General features: G+C 33.9%; 2 protein-coding genes across 2 annotated transcripts; both read right to left on the bottom strand.

Annotated features, from left to right (window-relative positions):
* Window positions 1-2798: 2798 nt before the first annotated feature.
* On the bottom strand, window positions 2799-4536 carry LOC133872973 (1-aminocyclopropane-1-carboxylate oxidase homolog 4-like). The gene is made up of 2 exons (XM_062310670.1): window positions 3620-4536; window positions 2799-3226 (listed from the first exon to the last, which is right to left on the bottom strand). The coding sequence occupies exons 1-2, from the start codon at window positions 4454-4456 to the stop codon at window positions 2966-2968; spliced, it is 1098 nt and encodes a 365-aa protein (XP_062166654.1). The 5' UTR covers window positions 4457-4536; the 3' UTR covers window positions 2799-2965.
* Window positions 4537-10931: 6395 nt separating this feature from the next.
* LOC133873318 (beta-fructofuranosidase, insoluble isoenzyme 1-like) lies at window positions 10932-13015 on the bottom strand. The gene is made up of 5 exons (XM_062311038.1): window positions 12159-13015; window positions 11922-12080; window positions 11532-11770; window positions 11305-11398; window positions 10932-11220 (listed from the first exon to the last, which is right to left on the bottom strand). Exons 1-5 carry the CDS (start codon window positions 13008-13010, stop codon window positions 11041-11043), a joined length of 1524 nt encoding a protein of 507 aa, XP_062167022.1. The 5' UTR covers window positions 13011-13015; the 3' UTR covers window positions 10932-11040.
* Window positions 13016-19510: the final 6495 nt, after the last annotated feature.

Here is a 19510-nt window from a genome sequence, read left to right as displayed (position 1 = left end):
AAGGTTGATGATGAAGTCTCACTTATGATTAGTAACAATATTCTCATGTAATGTAATATTTTCTAATTTTATTGAGTTTGATTTTCAATTGTTTTACTTCAATTCAATTTTGTGGAATGATTCTTGGATATCTTTTGTGATTCAAGAATACATTTAATGATTTATGATAGTTCCATAGAATTGATTGTGCTTGGTTTTCTTTGTTTAAAAAAATTAGATATCCCTTGTGATTTATTTTACGGATACAATTGATGTTTTGATTTAAATTGAATATATTGTCGTGATTTACGAATATATTTGATGATTTAATTTAAATTAGATTTCTTTTGTGATTTGTGTAAAAAATGAATACATGGGATGATTTTGATTAAAGCAAAAAGTAAAACATACTTAAGATTTTATTGTGAGAACTTTGAGAAATATTATTGATCATGGGAATATGTTACTATGAGTTTGTGAGTGCGGATTCCAATACCTTAGTGTGTTTTTATTTTTTATTTAATTACATTTACTCTAATTAATTTTGTTTATACTTTTGATTTTTATTCACAAAAACAATCTCTTAATTTTTGAAACTAGGTTAGGATTAAATTAATTTGGATTTAAATTTTGTTTGCAAAAACACAATTCCCTGTAGATTCGATCTCACACTTGCTCATACACGATATTGCAAACAATTTGTACGCTAACGAGTAATTTAAACTGCACATCAGCAAGTTCGCTTCATTGAGAGTCAATCAAACTTCAATCGGGTTTTCAATCGATCTAAACATCAATCAAACTCTCATAATTTCTTCTAATCGATCAACTTGCTCGATTGAACATCAATCGAAGTCTCGAAAATTGCAAACTCGATCAATAAAAGTTTAAGTAATTTTTTATTATTTGTTGAAGTTGTTTTGCCCCTGTATTTTTCTAGAAAAACAAAATAAAAAAATAAAAAATAAAAACCCAAAGAAGAATAACGAAAGAACCAGCTGTGAATTTGTGTTTTTCACTACCGAAAAGACATGCTATCTTTCACATGTGTTTTCTTTGGCACGTTGTAAAAAATGATAGTTAAAATGTCACGTAGCATCAGCCACGTAAGGGAGTAAAAAGATGGGAGTGGACTGTGGGGACCAAGATCTTTTCTTTTTTTTTTTTTTTTTTTTTTTTTTATATAGATTACCAAGATCTTTTCGAGTTGAGAGGAACTGATGTAAAATTACAAAAGTATTCTTGATTATATCTGACCGGCTCCTCTCATTGGTTGATTTCTTCGGGATCGTGTTGCAAACCACGGAGAGTGGTGCTGTGGTGGTGCGGCTAGCATTAATTTCTCCGACAGCGTGAAGTGGATGTCCTATCTCAAAAAAGTAAGTTAAACTCTTTGCATGTCTTGTCTTTGTTTTTTTTTAACAACTTTGAACCTTCAGAGAATCAAACCCCATAAGGGATTACAAAAGGCCAAATCCAATACACTTACAGAAACACAAAAGGTAATCTAAATGCCCGAAATCTACATCAAAGCCCGTAGGCTATAGAAGTAAACAGAGATGATAAATTTCTAATCACAAAGGCAAAAAAGAACCTGGTTTGAAGCAGCAACCAAAAGGTAAATTGTGAAACAAAGAAAAAGAATATACAAAACAAACAGAAGAACACAGACTGAAGCTACGGGAAAACCGCAGCCGGAGATTAGCGCTTGAAGAGCACGCATCGACTCCAGGAACCAATCCAACATCTGACAACCTCCAAAAGCCTAAAATCACACCAACCAAGACCGGATATACAAGCTGTGACCCTCGCACGCGAACCCAGGGAGGAAGCTCCTCGGCGCGGCCACGCGCATCACAAGATCAAACCGCACAGCCCCGTCAAGTGACAGCCGTGACCAAAAGAAGCCGGTGAACACTAAGAAAAGGCTCCTGTCGGCGAACCCCCAGCCGAAGCTTGTAGATCTAATAATAAAGAACAACTCCGCTAAAGACCCACCAACATCCGCCATTCCCCACAGGCCAAAGCCTGAAAATCCACTTGCTTGTACCAAAACAACATAATAACAAATACAAAAGAACCAAAGGAAACAAACCACAACGGGATCAACACCGGAAGGGACCAAAACCTCCACAATTTACAGGTTGGGAGAACAACAGCACCCACCACTGGGAACCAGTGGGGTAAACAAAAGCCTCCCTAATTTATAAGGACTAGGGGAAAGACCCCGGGGTGGAGCTAGGTTTTAAACTTTAGGGGGGCCAAATTGAGAAAAAAAAACTTTGGAGGGGTAAAATCTAAGAAAAAAAAATAGGGGGTAAAATTTTAAAATTTTAATTTTAATTTTTTGGGAAACCCTTTGGCTTGGAGGGCAGCCCCCCAAGCCAAATAGTAGCTCCGTCCTTAGAAAGACGAGTCCCGGGAGGGGAGGCAAAAGGCCTCCCTCCCGTGAAGCAAAAAAAGGCTCTTTCTCCCTCTCTATAGAAGTATCTCAGACGTTCTCTCTTCTATATATTAACTTTTCTATTCTTGCATGTCGTGTCATTAAAACGTAGTGGAAAAAAAATTAAAAAAAAAGCCAAAGTTGCCAATAACACACGGACCAACCAAAAGAAAAAAGACGAAAGGAGGAAAAGAAAAATGCGCATTGATTAATGTGGGGTATTCTCTCTCTTTTGTGAGTGGTGAATTATATTTGAATATTTAACTTGAATAGTTCATTGATTTTCTGATTAGTGAGGATGCAAATTTTCATGCTCAAAAGAAAAAGACAGCCGGCCTTATTGACTAAAGAACCATTTCCATGGACCAACAACATTAATATATAAGAATTGAATTCATGCAGATAACATAGGGTGCTTCCATAGGTTCAATATACTAATAAGCATGATAAATAGCATTAATGCTGATTAATTAGATAGGGATCGATCGATCGGTCCCTTTTATTCTACAAAATACTTGGTATATATGAAATGTACATTATATGCTATTTTTGTATTTTAATTTTCTCAATCATACTCTTACTATCCAACCCTTTGCAATAAAAATTCTCCAAATATTCTTGCATGGTGAAGCTCCTATAAATAGCTGGCTTTTCCGGTGACAACAACTCCGGCAGAGGTCCATAGGAGCTATCTTCCTTCACTTTTTCCACGTTGAAAAACATGACAATGGAGATTCGTGCTTCGTTATAGGAATTAGCCAGCACACGGTGCTGTACACTTTTGTACTCCCCATTCGAGATTATCTACAAATAATTAAGAAAGGTAAAAACAAAATCAAATTAAACAACTTACTATATATATCACCAATCCCAGCCAAGAAGAAGAGGAAATTAAGTAGTTAAATATTCGTCTTTTAGTATCAAAATTACTCATGGTTTTTCCCTATTTAAAATCATCATCATCATGATGGCCAGGACTACAACCTCTATCTCCCAAATATAATAATAAAAGGTTCTACAACGTAGAATAAATAAAGAAACTAATTAAAGAACAGAGTTTGAAAGCTACGATATATATCTATACTGGAATTTATCATGAGAAACCTTCAAAAGCCTTGAAGGTGCAAATTTGAATATGAATTTTGAAATTTATTTATAACAAAGATAACTTTTATATATACATATATAGTCTTATACCTGAAGAAAGTCACCAACATTAATAATCAAACCTCCGGGCACAGGATTTACGTTCACCCACTCATCCCCATGCTTCACTTGCAGCCCAGGCAAATGGTTCTGCAGCAGAACCGTCACCACACCGGGATCAGTATGCGATGTAATCCCCACTGTCAGATCTGGCTGAGGACAGTACGGATAACAATGACCCACAAAAACCCTCGAATCCGAGCACTTTAACTCCTTGAACTTCCTAGCCTCCAACCCCAATCCTTCAGACAGTAACTCCATCACTGTCTCTGCCACCTCGGTTGCACTTTTATCCCATGCTACCACCTCGTTCCTACAAACCTCCGGTATATCCTCCACTTTCGGTGGCGTTGGAGCCATCCACGCTTGCAATGAGTCGTGCCACGCAGCAGCGTTGGCTCGGTACAAGTCGTTGTTGCTCGCGTACATCACGCCCTGGCCCTCATCGCGTTTGTAGTACTTGCTTTTCACCTCGTGGGGTTGCTCATGAAACGCTTTGATGGCGTTGATGGTCTCGTCTAGTGCTGACAAGGGAACGCCGTGGTTGATCACCTGGAAGAAGCCCCATGTCGTGGCCGCCTCTTTGACTTGTTCAACGATTTTGCGGCGGTGAGTAGTGGTTTTTACGGCGGAGAGGTCGATGACGGGGATGTTAGTGTGTGTGGAGAAAGATTTGAGATCAGAGAGGGTTTCGGGAGGGTGGACGAAGAACCGAGGGATGGAAGTGATGCCAGAATCGGAGAGGCCCTTCACGCCGATCTTGGACTCGTCAAACTCCTTGAGCTCCTTCATGCGGTCATAGCCAGAGGTTGCATCAATGGCTGCCATGTTTCTTTAGTGACGCTTTGAGCTTCAGAAAATATGGGTTGCGTCAGATGCTTAGTTTGGTTGAAAGAGCATGTATGACTTTGTCATATATATATATATATACACACGGAAAATATCAAAATTTAGTCCTAAAGTTTGCGTGCATTTTAATTTAAGTGCGGCATAATCATTTCTCCCCATGGAAATACGGAATGTATTGTTCTTTAGCTCCACAAGAAAGTCTTTCCCGAAACTCCCGTTTACTTTGTCTGCAAATTTGGGTTTTTAGAGTCAAATATAACAAACTATGAGTGATGTTACTTATTGTATGTTTATCCAATCAAAATTGACGTGCTTAAAAATGATCATTTGTTAATAATAATTTTAAAAATAGCATCAATTTAAAAAAAAAAAAAAAATTTAAAAATTTAAATATAATCTCTAATATTACTAAACAGACTATACCCATACCCACCCACCCATCGCTATTAGTATTATGTAACAGGAGATAATGGTCACTTGATCACTACCTGCATTGCGTCACGTGTAAACCATGGTCTATGTACTACACGTGGTGCACTTCTATTGGATCGAGGAATGGCCGGAGCATCGCATATGTGTGGGTCATATTTGGATTGATAAGGGCGCCGGAATGTTTGAAATTTTGTTGGAAAATAGGTTTTTTAGAGTAAAAAAGTTGTACATGCATGTGACAATAGTTTGTATAGATAGGATGCATCTATTAATGGACAGAGGATGCATCTCATCTGCCCTAATCTCTCTCCCTCTCTCTCATGATTGGTCGGTGCCCTAATTTACTCTATGAATTGGGAAGTTGACATAGATTAAATAAGTTCTAAATAATTAGTTGGTAAGCAAATTATGTAGATTTCCAATTATAAGTTTCTTCATTGACACTTTTTGGTGTTTATATAGTGTTTTAAATTAAAAGCAGTTTCTAATTAATTAAGGGTCATATGGCCCCCAACTTTTCATGAAGAGATATGATACATTTCAACTCCAAGACATAAACTTTTTTTTGTATTATTTTAGAGAAAAAAAAAAAAAAAACCTTTAAAGCTAGTTAGGGGACTACCTTACCACATATGCAAGATGGTCAAAAATTATATCTTGAGGTGTCAAAAGATCATATCTCTCTCCTAAAAACTTAAAAAGTGACAAACTAGTTGTCTTTTTTTCTTTTCTTTTCTTTTCTTTTTTTTTTTTTTTTTTCTTTTTTTTTTTTTTTTTTTTTTCTTTTTTGATTATGTAGAGTTTGTACTATACAATATATGCATACCTACCGATGTTGATGTTTCATGGATTAATGATTGAGACCGGCAGTAAAACTAAAATTTTAGGGGAGAGGTTAAAAAAAAGAAAAAGAAAAGAGAGAGAGAGAGAGAGAGGGTAATCTCATAAAATAAAATATAAAATGAAACTTTAAGGAGTTTTTAAAAAATTTGAGGACACAAGCACAAGGTTGTTTCTGAAACGCCCAGAATAAAATAATTGTAAATATAAATAATTAATAAAATCGTAATAATAAAATTTAAATAGTATTTATTATGTTAATATTTTGGATTAATTATTTTAATCAAGAAAAATGTTATTTAATTAGTTTAAAGTTAGTGGCTAGTAGTTAGAACTAGTGATAGATAATATTTTGAAGTGATTTAGAAAGTAATACTAGAAATTTAAATTAAAAAATTAAAAGAAAATAAATATTTGATTTGGTCAACAAAAGTGTATATGAGAAAAAGAAAAGAAAATGATGTAGGAAACATCTAAAAGTCAAGGCGGCTTACCTTTTTAGACATGAGAGTTTGAAAGAAAAGAAGAAGAAGAGGGGTTCGCGTGGGTTTCTAATGAAAAGTGAGGTCTTGACTTTGTAGCTCTCTCAATTGAAGAGAAGTGACATATTTTGATAAATAAATTAAAAAAAAAAATCATTTATGGGTTAGAGACTTTGTAGCATTCATAACAACATGCAAGAAGTTCTATTATAAGGGTCTGTTTGAATTTGCGATTTTAAAAAGTGCGATTTTAAAATAACGATTTTAAAATGTGCAATTTAAAAAAGTGATTTTTAAAAACGCAGTTTGGCCTTTAAAATCGCAAGTTAGTCTTTTAAAATACCGTGTTTTTAAAAAAGCACCACATTGCCTGCGATTTGAATAAACATTTTTTTGCGTTTTTAAATCGCAATTTTTTAAAAACGCAGTTTTCAAACAGTTCATTTTCTGCGATTTGGTTTAAAATCGTACTTTTTCTCTACGAAATCGCAATCTCAAATGCACCCTAAGTCTACTTTCAAAGCTATCTTTTAGCTTTAATGTGTAGCTTTCAAAGCTACATAAACTTTTACTTTATTTATAAAAAAAGAAACAAAAATGTTGGCGCGCAGGAAATTAAGCTTTAACGAAGAAGCTATGGTATTATGTGATAAATAGTGATCGAGATGTGATCCTTCTAAAAAAAAAATTATACATATTTTCTTCCGCTGCTAGTGTATGTAAATGTAGTAGCACCATGTGGAATTATAATATTTCTACTTTGCAACTTATAAAAAAGTCGGAGCGTTACAGTTTCAGCCTCTGATTGAGACAATAGAAATCACCTAATCTCCAATCATTTACAATATATTAGTTGTTTCAAAAACTTTAATAAAATAGTATATTTAATTATTTTTATAAAACTCCGTGTAGGTTCAAACTCTCTCTTAATAGCTCACACGCATAATATTTTAAGTGAATCCCAGCACGCAAAATATTCAAATTAAATGGAAATTGAATTACAAAAATAACGTTTAAACTCAAAACACTTGATATAATACTATGCATATTAAATCACTACTTATCCCAATTTTTTTTTATAAGTGACCGGTGCTTTAATAATATTCTCCCCCTCTCACTAAACAAATAGATCTTACTACTAAACCCACATGTTAAACCCTTTGAATTTGAAGGGAATAAGTTTGTCGATAAATTGGCAGATAAATTACATACCAACCCAATGACGAAGGAAGGGAGGGGATCAGTAAGGGCCATGCCCCCCCAATTTCTTGAATTTTTATTTTTTTTTAAAGGATGTTGTCCCCTTTTCATTGTATAGAAGAACTTAGAAGGGGCGACCAACCAAAAGGGTCAAGGCAAAACACCAAATCAAACCGTAAAAATCAAAGCTTAAGAACAAACAAACACTTGGTGGTCACGAGGCTGAACGTTGTTCCGACCCTGTTTCCTTCTTTGCATGAACCAAAACAAGCAAAGAAAGTAACCCATCAAAATCCATTATTTTCTCTAAACGCACAACGATTTTCCCTCACTAGGGCCTTGTAGACAGGATTGGATTGGAGAAGAAACTGGCTCTTCAGCTCAAGCATCTCTTGAAGAAACTCATACTCAATAGCTTTGACGTTAAGGGCAATCCGAGCCCTCATCACAAATGGGCTTGGCTATGCACCCAAAAGCTTCACTTTCACTTTTCACCATGATCAATGACTTCTCTCTTTCAAAGTTGCCAATTTCTGAGAGTCACAAAACCTATTTAAAGATGATCTGCTATGAGCGTTTATTCCTTGTGTTTGGCACACTTTTGGTTTCCTGCAATAGTTGTGAATGAAAGAGAGAAAGAAAAAGAACACGAAAAAAAAAAGCAAAACGTTTATGTTCTATGCGTGAGATGCGGTGAAAAAACTACCGCAGATATGTAGTAGCCGGATCCAGTAAGAGACAACAGAAAATAAAAGAAATAAAGTTTGACGACTATTGCCTGAGAAAAGACTCAAATCTTCAATTTGTACACCCCACTCTCCACTTACTCGTGAACCGTGATAATAGTGAGAGTGAGAGTAATTATTTGTGTCATTTGTGTTGTTAATAAATTATAATAATGTTTAAAGCTCTAAGAGCATCTCATCAAGGTAAAGTCTTACGAGAACACTGAGAAGCATACAATTCATCCAACTAAAATTTCTCAATTTCATTACATAAACTTTTTTATATTTTATTTTTCATTTTTTGAATCTTGGGATAGCTATTTCACTACGAAAAATTCAACATTTCTGGACGGTTTCAAACCATCCTGAAATGACAAAACTGTCTAGAAAAAATTCCAGACGGTTTATTCTGGACAGTTTAAAACCGTCTAAAAAAATGGGTAGCAAATTCGGATTCGGGATGGTTTGGGCAAAATCGTCTAGAATTAATTATAGACGGTTTGGGCAAAACCGTCCACAATTATTTCTGGATGGTTTTGCCTAAACCGTCCAGAATTAATAATTTCTTTCTCGATTTATTTCTTTCCAGAATTAAAACAGCAGTTTTAATTCTAAAATGATAATTAAGGGTCTCGGTTAATTTCTTTTATATATATATATCATTAATTATAAAATGATAAGGGTATTTTCGTCCGGGCGGTCCATGAGATCGCTTCCTCATCCTCGCCATTGCCGACAGACGCCATCGCTATCACAGCAGATTTTCCCAAGAGCCCCGGTTTTTCTCAACCCTCAATTTTCACAAATCCTTCACAAATCAAACCCAAAATTTTTCACAATCCCTTATTTCAGCCGTGAATCATCTTCATCTTCCTTGAGAGCCAACAGAGGCATGGATTTAGGGTTGAACTAGCTGTAGAAGGAAGATCTCCTTGACGACAACTTGGACGCCGCCAAAATTCTCCTCCTCTTGTTGAATGAGTTTTCCGATTTCTCCAGATCCTTCACTATGCACACTTCCTATAGATTTGCAAACGACTTTGATTTCCCTATAAAATGGTTCGATAATCCCCTCCTGCATACCAAGACCAAACCCAATTTAGAAAAAAAACCAAAAATAATTCAAAAAATAAAACTATTTCGCAAGAGAGAGAGAGAGAGAGAGAGAGAGAGAGATTTAATAGAGAGAGAAGAAGAAGAAGGAGAGAGATAGCTTTTTTTTTTAAAAAGGGAAAGAGAGAGATAGCTAGAGAGAGAGAGAGAGAGAGAGAGAGAGAGAGAAAGATGGTTTTAAACTTACAAATATGGGAAAAAAATCGGATGGTTCTGATTTTGGCTGAAAAAAAAATGGATGAATGTGGTGAAATCTAAGGGCATCAAGTGGATTGATGACATAGTGTGGGAAAAAAAATTTCCAAACAGTTTCAAAAGAAACAATCTGGAACTGAAATTTTATGGACGGTTTGGAAAAAACCGTCCATAAAATTCCATACGGTTTTAACTAAACCGTCAGGAAATAACATTTACAGACGGTTTCAAAAAAAAAAAAAAAAAAAGTCTGAAAATGAAAATTTCTAGTTGGTTCAGTTAAAACCGTTTGTTATTTTATGGACGGTTTAATCAAACCGTTCATAATAAATTTTTTACAGACGGTTTCAGAAAAACCGTCTATAATAAATTTTTTATAGACAGTTTTGAAAAAACATCTGCAAATTTTGTTTTCTAGACGGTTTTAGAAACCGTCTAGAAAAAACCAATCCATAAATGCTTTTTTTTTTTTGTAGTGTTTTCTTTACTTTTTTTTTTTATTTCTAAAAAACTTTCTTTTCAATTTTGCTTATTAATTTTTAATTTGAAGGGAATAATAAAAATATAAAAATTAAGTTATGTTTAATTTACTTAAAATTTGGTTTTATATATATATATACTTTAGCCCCTAAAGTTTGACTTGAATTGTCAAATGTGTTGGCCCAACGTTAGTGGTTGGAGCTGTACTTCATGGAAAAGTAGAAAAACTATTGTCGTATGACTTGAATTGTCAAGTGTACGTGTTGGCCTAGCTTTAGTGGTTGGAGTTGTACTTCATGGAGAAGTAGAAAAATTATGGGGAGTGATTCATGTATTCACAGTACACAATAGGTGTACTACACCAAGACATAATGAAGTAGCATCTATATATTGGGTTCCACTCTATTGTATCTTGGTGCATGTACTACACATGTTGTGGACAGTAAGTAATTCAATCATTTTTCAAAAACTATTGTGGTATGACTTGAATTGTCAGGTTTGTTGGCCTAGTTTTGATGGTTGGAGCTGTACTTAATTCATGGAAAAGTATCGCATTACTTCATAGAGAATATTCACTTCATTAAGAAGTAGCTTGTTTCTTTTACTCTTATAAAAGGAGCAACCCACTTTGAAGTAAACGCGTGGTGTGCAAAACAATTGAGAGAAACGATGTGAGAGCACCAAAAGAAATAGAGGTTTTTTTTTTTTTTTTTTTCTGTTATTATTTTTCTTTTGGGTAAAAGTGAGAATTTGGTGTATTGAGATTTTGGATTTGAGTGGTTTTCTCACCCTGTTACTCTCTTGTACTCATCTTTTGATAGTAGATTTTCTTCGGAATTGCCTTTACGGTAGACATATCTCATATTGAAAGAACCACTTAAATCTTTGTGTCGTATGTGATTGCTTATCTTTGTTATTCCTTGTTCTTCTTATTTTTCGCATCTCATTGATCTTAGGAAATATGACATATTCCAAAAACAAACATATGTAAACAACATCCACAAAATTGGCATGTAAAAACCATTAACCATTAACCATTGACCATTAATGATTCTTAATTATTCCATATGTAAGGGTATTCTTGCTCTTCTCTCCCTCATTTCAGTTGTGCATTTTTCATGCTCCATGCATTGAGACTCTCTACGGTTACAGTCTCTGTCCCGTTGTTGAATGCATACAAGTGAGCATTATTGAAGACTGCTAGTTTAGGATAAACCCTCGATGTGGTGCATGTTTTTCCTCCGGCTCCAAAACTTTCCACAACAGAATGATCAATCTGCGTTAAACATGTACAATTGAAACATTCAGAGTGAGAGATCAGAGAGAGATTTTAATGAATATGTTTATATAAAGGGCTTACCAAACTCCTAAGAGAAAGCTTCCCATCTGCTAAATCTACGTCTACAAAGCCTGCAAAAGATGGTTTATATAGTCCACTCTTCTTCAAAGAGGAACTATATATATATATATATATACAAGAATCAAATTAAAACGAAGCCAAAAGGGTGAGAATTAGAACGGAAAACAAAGAAATCTATACTAATATTCTATGTCAATTAAATAAGCAGCTTAACCAATTGCACAAACCTTCTTGCATCAGAGCACAGGAGAACTACATGCTTATTTGGAGCTTTGAAAACTCTAAAGAAGACAGGAGTATATTCCTCTAGATGTTTTGAAGACAGTGTCAACAGCCCAAAAGGCCCAACCCCACCTTCAATGTTTGAACCCTTTTGGCCACATACATCTTGTGCGTTTACCCAGCTAGGATCAAATTTCTCGGCATTGTCCAAGCTCGGCAACAAGAAGGTAACTTCAACATCGGCCTGTGGAAAACTCCAGGAATATTAATACATATATATATACTAGAAATGAATTATTTTGATGTTGAATAATGTATATATGTACTTATTGGTATGATTTTATTTCATCATGTAATAAAAATGCAAAATCAAAGATATATTAGCACGTAATTACCTGGGCAGCAGTTATTCCTTTGACTTCTATATGTTCTCCCTTTCTGACTTGTTGATTGCTTATCTGAACTTTCTTCCCTCTAAGAGTTTCTAATTCCTTAATAGGCCATTGCACCAATTGTTTCCTATTCCTGTCAAGCCACACCATCCTCGGAATAGTCTGAAACAATTAACATAAAATATCGTTAGTTTCCGTAAGTAAATATATCAGCATGCAATGGGGAGGTAATATTTTTACCTGAATTCCAGCCCATCCTTTATCTTTATCATCTTGAGCTGTATCAGACTCATTTGCCCAACCCCACAAAATCCTTCGATCCTTCCCAGCATCGAAGAATGACTTGGAGGCATAATAGTTTCCATAGTCATATCTCAGCCCACTCCAACCATCATTCGATGTACTATCAGGAACATACCTATCTTTGTGGGGAAAATATGTTCCAACAGTATAGTACTCGTACCTAGTAAGATCAAGACTTACCTTCAACACGTGCTTTATATTTTCCCCAACCAGTGAAGTGTCCAACCCATTTTTCCCATTCAACGAAACCGGGTAAAAATCTGGGCATTCCCACATACCCGTATTAGCTGATGAATGTAGAGGGTGACGAGCCTGAACCCAATTCACAAAGTCCTTACTCCTGTACAAGAATGCCATGCCTCTATGCTTCCTTTTGCTACCCACTAAAATCCTCCATTGCCCATCTTTGCCCCGCCAAGCGGTTGTCGGGTCACGGAAGGCACTCGCATTCATCCCCTCGCCGGGAACCACCAAGGGGTTGTTGTCGGGCTTTACCCATTCGCGGAGATATGGGTCGGAGTAGTTTGCTGGGATGGCGTAGTTTTGGACTTGACGATTTTGGGTGTCGATTCCGGTGTAGAGAATAACGGGCTTGTTTCCCGGGAGGATTGTGGCAGATCCGGACCAGCACCCGTTTATATCAAACGGTTTGGTCGGGTATATGGCAGGATCTAGTGCTTCCCAATTGATCATGTCCGTTGATACTGAATGGGCCCAAACAATGTTGCCCCACACTGCACCTTTCGGATTGTATTGGTAGAATAGATGGTAGATTCCGTTGAAGTACATGGGTCCTTTTAGCATTTATTTGAGAAGCACATGTATAGCAAACAAAGTCAGAGATTTTTTATTTTTATTTTTTTAAAAAAAAAAAAAGGGAAAGGCAAGGGAAAGAATGATGGTTTATAATTATTAGCGGACAGATGATTTAAAAAGACCATTTATTAAATTTATCTGATCAAATATAAATTAAGTTGTTTAACTACTTATTCAATCAGGTATATCTCATAAATAATTTTTCATAATTATATATATAAATTTTTTCAAATTCAGACAAATAATAAAGTGTGTTGACCCAAGAAAGAGGGAGGAATAATGATTTGAAGTACTGCAAAAGCGAAGGAAAGAAAAAAAAAATTGCAGTTCAATTAATGTTGAGATCGAAGACTCACCATTTGGATCTGTTGTTGGTTCATTATTTTTGCCAATTTGAACACCATGAAAAGCAAAAAAGAAGCCCAGTTAGTGACTTTTGGAGTAAACTATATATAACTTATTAATGTTCGGAAAGAAAGAAGTAATCAGCGTAGAGAAATGATTCCTACACTCATTTCTCACAACAGCCCCACAACAAGTTGACGTGGCTGGTAATATTTTGTTACTTTTTTACAAAAAGAAAACAAAACAAAACAAAAAAAATAATAAAATATTACCAGCCACGTCAGCTTGTTGTGGGGCTGTTGTGAGAAATGAGTGTAGGGATCATTTCTCATCAGCGTATGCATGCATATTAGATAAATATTGAAGGATATATGCATTCAAATTTGATCATTGTTCTTTGCATTCAAATTAAGTTTAATTTGTCTATCTTCTTACCAAAAATAAAAAGTATTTGTTTATCTTAACTTCAAGGGGTTGGCTCAGTTATTTTAAGTTCGAAATTTACCAAGTTCAAACTACCTCATAGGGCTAATTCCCGGACAAAGCTTAAGACTCAACAGGATCATACTAAAAGGGGTGCGAGACATGAGTCCCGAATTTACTTGAAAGGAGTGGATACATGTAATGGTCTTGCCTTAAAAGAGTTCGTAGCATTAAAAAAAAAAAGGAAAAAAAAAAAGGAAAGGATTTGTCTATCGTATATCTATTTTAGTGTAATATTTTGGCTTTCTTTGAAATCTCCCCTAACATTTTCCACTATCCATGGTAGGATCACTAGCTCTCTAGGGGCAGATATGAAACATAAGAAGTTCAAATCTAGAATATAACATGAGTACCGTGCTATGAACTGATGAAAAGAAGCAATTTTATAAATAAATAAATAAATAAATAAAACTAATCATTTAATTAATACTTTTAATATTCTTCTTCACCGCCTTAGGTGTATGTGAGCTCAAAATTCATTTTAATAGGTAAGATTTAACACGTGAAACATTTAACTGAAATGAAATGTAATAAATGACGGAGACAAAGTTTGAACTCAAGACTTTTGACTCTGATACCATGTTAAATTATCATTTATCCCAAAAGCTTAAAGTGGTAAAAATTAAAAATAAAATAAAATAATCATATAATAATGACAACGCGGAAGCAGAAGTTTGGCAATATGTTCAGGCATGAACGGGGCTCCACTACTAATTATATGGGTCCACTATCGGCCGTCGATCGATCAACGACCAGTGGATCGAGATCGTGAAGCCTGGCTCCATGGTGGTCCATGATTCCCTACCTGACACGATGAGAAAGGTAAGGATTGTGTGGATGAAATTTTTTATTTCTTGAGGAATTTGTGGAGGATTAACGGACAACAAGAGCCAAAAGGTGGATGACAGCACGAAAAGAAGAGGAAAAAAGATGAAGACGTGGACACCATTAATACCCAACAAGCTTTGATGTCCAACAAGCTTTGAAATTGAGCCGGGTGTCATAAAAAGATTTAGCTCATGATCATATATACATATTTTTGGTTAAAGGTGGGATTAGATTAATGGGTTTCATTATATATAAACCAAACTTAATTATCTTCCATTTTAGAATATAAAGAGAATCGATCTGATCACTTCTAATAAAATATGTGATCTCATTTGATCAAGTGATCGACCGACCATTAATTTTTCCATCTTAAACTAATTAATATGTCATTAATCCAATCAAATAGTGAATCCTGTCCAATTAATCTTAATTATTTGCAACAGACTCCCAATCAAGCTCCAAAGAAACATAACAAGAAAAAATATCTTTAATAAAAAATGAAATATGCTTCATCATTTGGGAATTAATGGGGTATATACAGCGAAAATTTGGACATCAAACACTTGAGGTCCCAAAAGAGTTAGAGGAAAATGCAATATATATATGCATGTTAATTAATAAGGCAATGAGCTCATAATTGATGAATATAATTGTTTATGAATAAAAACACTTCTATTAATTAAGAGCTTCAAAATGAATAGATAAGCCATTAGTTCTATGCTATATTCCAAATGCTGCATGGTAAAAGATTAAAACCAGTTCAAAATATGATCCAGTGTAACATAAACTGAGAAAAAAAAAAAAAAAAAAAGAAGAAGAAAAAAACCTAGACTAGAATTAAAAGGAAATCAAAAACTAAACAGAGCAAAAAGAATAAGAAGTTACCGTTAATCCAGTTTTTAGGAGGCTGAAAATGGAACCCTGTTCTGTGAAGTTGTTTCAGTACCTTGTCGGCTTGTAAAGACTGAAACTCTGGATAAATCGTGTGAGAGGCTTCGACGACAGCATTGTTGTTGCATGTCATACAAAGAGAGCAAGCTAATAAAATAACTGAAAAGAACTTAGCGAAATCCATTCGCAAAGGCTGAGGAAGAAGATTTGTGTCAGGATAACTATGAAGTTTGGTTATTTATAGAGCCAAGCAGCTGAGAGAGAAAAGGTGGTGGTAGGTGTTGAGAACGTACGTACGTACAGCTAGCAGGGAGTTGTTGGATAATAACAATTTTTTAGTTATAAAATATTAAATTATTATTATTATTATTATAACAACAACAATAATAAAATTTACGTGTTATGCTGGGAGAAAACTAATTTTGATATAAGTAGAAAACTAATTTTGTATCGGACATTTAATTTAAATATATTTTTAGTTTAGACATTTTTTTTTTTTTTTGGGGGGAAATGCCCCCCATACCTCATTGAAACTCATCTATGAAAGATAGAGGATTTGAATTGAGGGAGGCCATCTACATTTTTTCATCCTAAAAAGTGGTTGATGTGGCTTTTAAGCTTACCAATATTAGATTTAGAATAAACCATTATTAGAATAAATCTCAGAGTAAAAATGAATAATTAGTCTTATATTGTTAGATTCAATCAATCAATATATATATATATATATATATATATATATATATATATATATATATATATATAATCTAGAAATATGGTGTATTTTTGCGAGTGTCATATATGACTTACATATCTAAATAAATTTTACATTGTCCAATCATCTATTCAGGTAGTTAGGTCCCATATACACTATCTAACAATTGTTACGTATCTAAATTGTTAACAATTTAAGTAGAAAATTATTGTAAATCCATGTCCAGATAGAACATCCAAAATGTACACTCTTTTAAGAGAGCTTGTCTCTCTTGCCCAAAAGAGTTCGTTTGGAAAAACTTTTTAGAGGGTGTCTTTTTTTTTTTTTTTTTTTTTTTGGTTTAAAAAGGCATTTGATTTGATATAAATTAAGATGAAAGTAACTTTGACCATTTTGTAAATATTTGGCATGTATTTTGAATTGATTGTTAATGCTTTTACTATTTTTTTTAGTAGAAAGCACGAGCTTGATTTTCGATCTCTTGTGAGTACTGGCTTGAGGCAGTTGCTCCTCCCTCCTCCTTCCTTTTCCCGTCTCTCCCTCTCTTTTTTCTCCTTTTGTTTTTGTTTTTTTTTTTTTTTTTTTTTTTTTAATTTTTTCCCTACAATTAATTTAGAAGCCAAATTTCCCTCCCCTCTGCCAACCAAGCGCCACCCCTTCAAACTCGAACACCAGCCTCCACCACCACTACAAAAATAGCTGCATTTTGTCACTTACAATTTGCCACGTGTACGAACACAATTTACGTGGCAAATTGTAAGCCACGTGTGCGACTCGAGTTAGATCCGAGTGTCACTAACTGCACATTTTACCGCGTATACAACAATACACGTGGCAAATTAGACACATGTATCATAATACACGTGTCTAACAGTCAGTCGAGTGTTATATATATATACTATATATTATTGTGTGTGTGTGTGTGTATATATATAGCACCAAATTAGGTTTAGTTTTGTATATAGTATGCATATAGAACAATATGCAAATTAGTATTATAATTTTACAGTATGTCCATAAATGTAAACGCTAACCTTAATTAGGGTTAGAGTTTACTTATGAGTATACCATATATAATGAACTAAACACGTACACCCTAAATATATTATTTACATATAGCATATAGCCTTAAAACCTAACCTTATGTGGCTATACTATATATAGCCATAAACCCTAATTATATATATATAGCAATAGCAGAAATCTAAGATTATGATATGTACGTGTCATTATGCATGTATATAGTTAAGTTTATGCATAGTGTATAAAAGGAGTCATTATGCATGTATATAGAAATATTATTATGCATAGTGTACAAAACCTTAATTATGTTTTTTTTTTTTAATATATATTTGATTAAAAACAGTTGGCCACGTGTATTTAATACACGTGTCCACTTGGACACGTGTAATAAATACACGTGGCCAAATGGACGCGTGTATATATAAAATACACGCGGCCATATACAAAACCTTAATTACATTTTTTTAATTAATATATATTTGATAAAAACAGTTCGACACGTGTATATAGTACACACGTCTATATGGACACGTGTATTAATATACGTAGCCATATGGACGCGTGTATTTAATACACGCGGCTATATGTGATCGATCCACAAATAGTCACGTTGTCTTAATGACACGTGGCTATTTTGCCACGTGACTACAATAACCCTTACTGTAGATTTCATTGTAGCCACACGGCGAATTGCAAAGATCCAATTTTATTTTTATCATACTGTACGTAAGAAAAATGTTGTGACAAAACTTGTCAGGCCTTAAGGCTACAGACTACAGTCGACCTCCACTAAAACCATATATACCAAGACGTACGAGTGGCAACAAATATGCACGCTCTCCAATCTCCAATTAGGTTTCACAGTTAAGCATGCACGTTGTCTCACGTGGTTAGGACTAGGGGTTTATGTACATTTTTAAATATGTTATATCTTTAGGAAATGATAGGCTGTCCGTCCTGTACTACTTTTAATAATAAAATAATATTTATATAAACAAAAAGTAAAAAAAATTAGAAAGAATAAATGAAAAAAAAATATAAAAAATATTATTTTATTATTAAAAGTAGGACCGGGGACGGGTGTTCATCCCTTGCCTATCATTTCCCTATATCTTTAATTTAGGGGTTTTAAAACTCAATGGTTTAAAATCAAAAGTTTTTAAAAAGGTATTCTTTGCTTGCGATTTTAAAAAGTTAATTTTTCATGTTTTTCAACTACTATCCTTTTTTTTTAAAGGCACTCTTGAATGGAACATTCTTTGGGATTTTGTTTATAAATAATCTTTGTCCTACAAAATTGCATAGCCAAATACACTCTAAAGTCCTTATATTTTAAAGATTTTTAGAGACTATTTTCAGGATTTGTTCGTAGAAAAAGATAAGAATAATGCTAGATAAATGATATGTTGCCACCTAAAAACACAACTATTAACACAAATTTTATTATTTTTTATTTCTTTTTAATTTTTTTTTTTTTTAAAAAAAAAAACACAAAACCAGACTCCAACCAATTTACATGGTTTTGTGATTTTTTGTTTAAAAACTAAAAAAAAAAAATCAATAATTATGTCGATAATTGTGTTATTGGATGACAACATATCACTTCTTGTAAAGTTATATTTCATAGTAAATTCACAACACTTCATAGTAACTTTAAATTGTTTTTTTATTTAATAATGACTAATTCGAAAGCTACTAATCCATGCCACATTAGCATAATGTGATTGCGGTATGAATGATGTGTGAAAAATGGCATTTCTCAAAAGGTGTTGTAAGAAATATATCTGCCGACAACCATTCAAACCAATCCCTGAAGGATTCATACACTGCAGCTACAACTCCAATTTGTATCTCTTAATAATGAACCGTAACATATTTGTTAATAAATAGAAAGCCTTTACGATTAGGAAATTTAAAAATAAATAAATAAATAAAAAATAGAAAGCCTTTGCCAACGTTAATCCATCTCTTCACAACGATTTTACACCGAATGATATTGCGTATTCTAAGTAATTTTTCATGTCATTTAGAAGGAAAAAAAAAAGTTATTTTTCATGTCAGTCACTTAAAAAAAATAAAAACTATTTAAAACACTTAAAATGAGTGTAAAGAGATGCATTACTTTTACCAATAACCAAATTGTTCTTCTTCATCCACAAGTGATTTCTTTGTAATTTCAGTTAAATTA

This window comes from Alnus glutinosa, chromosome 7, assembly GCF_958979055.1.
Source record: "Alnus glutinosa chromosome 7, dhAlnGlut1.1, whole genome shotgun sequence".
Classification (NCBI taxonomy): Eukaryota; Viridiplantae; Streptophyta; class Magnoliopsida; order Fagales; family Betulaceae; genus Alnus; species Alnus glutinosa.
This window is presented reverse-complemented; position numbering and strand designations above follow the sequence as displayed.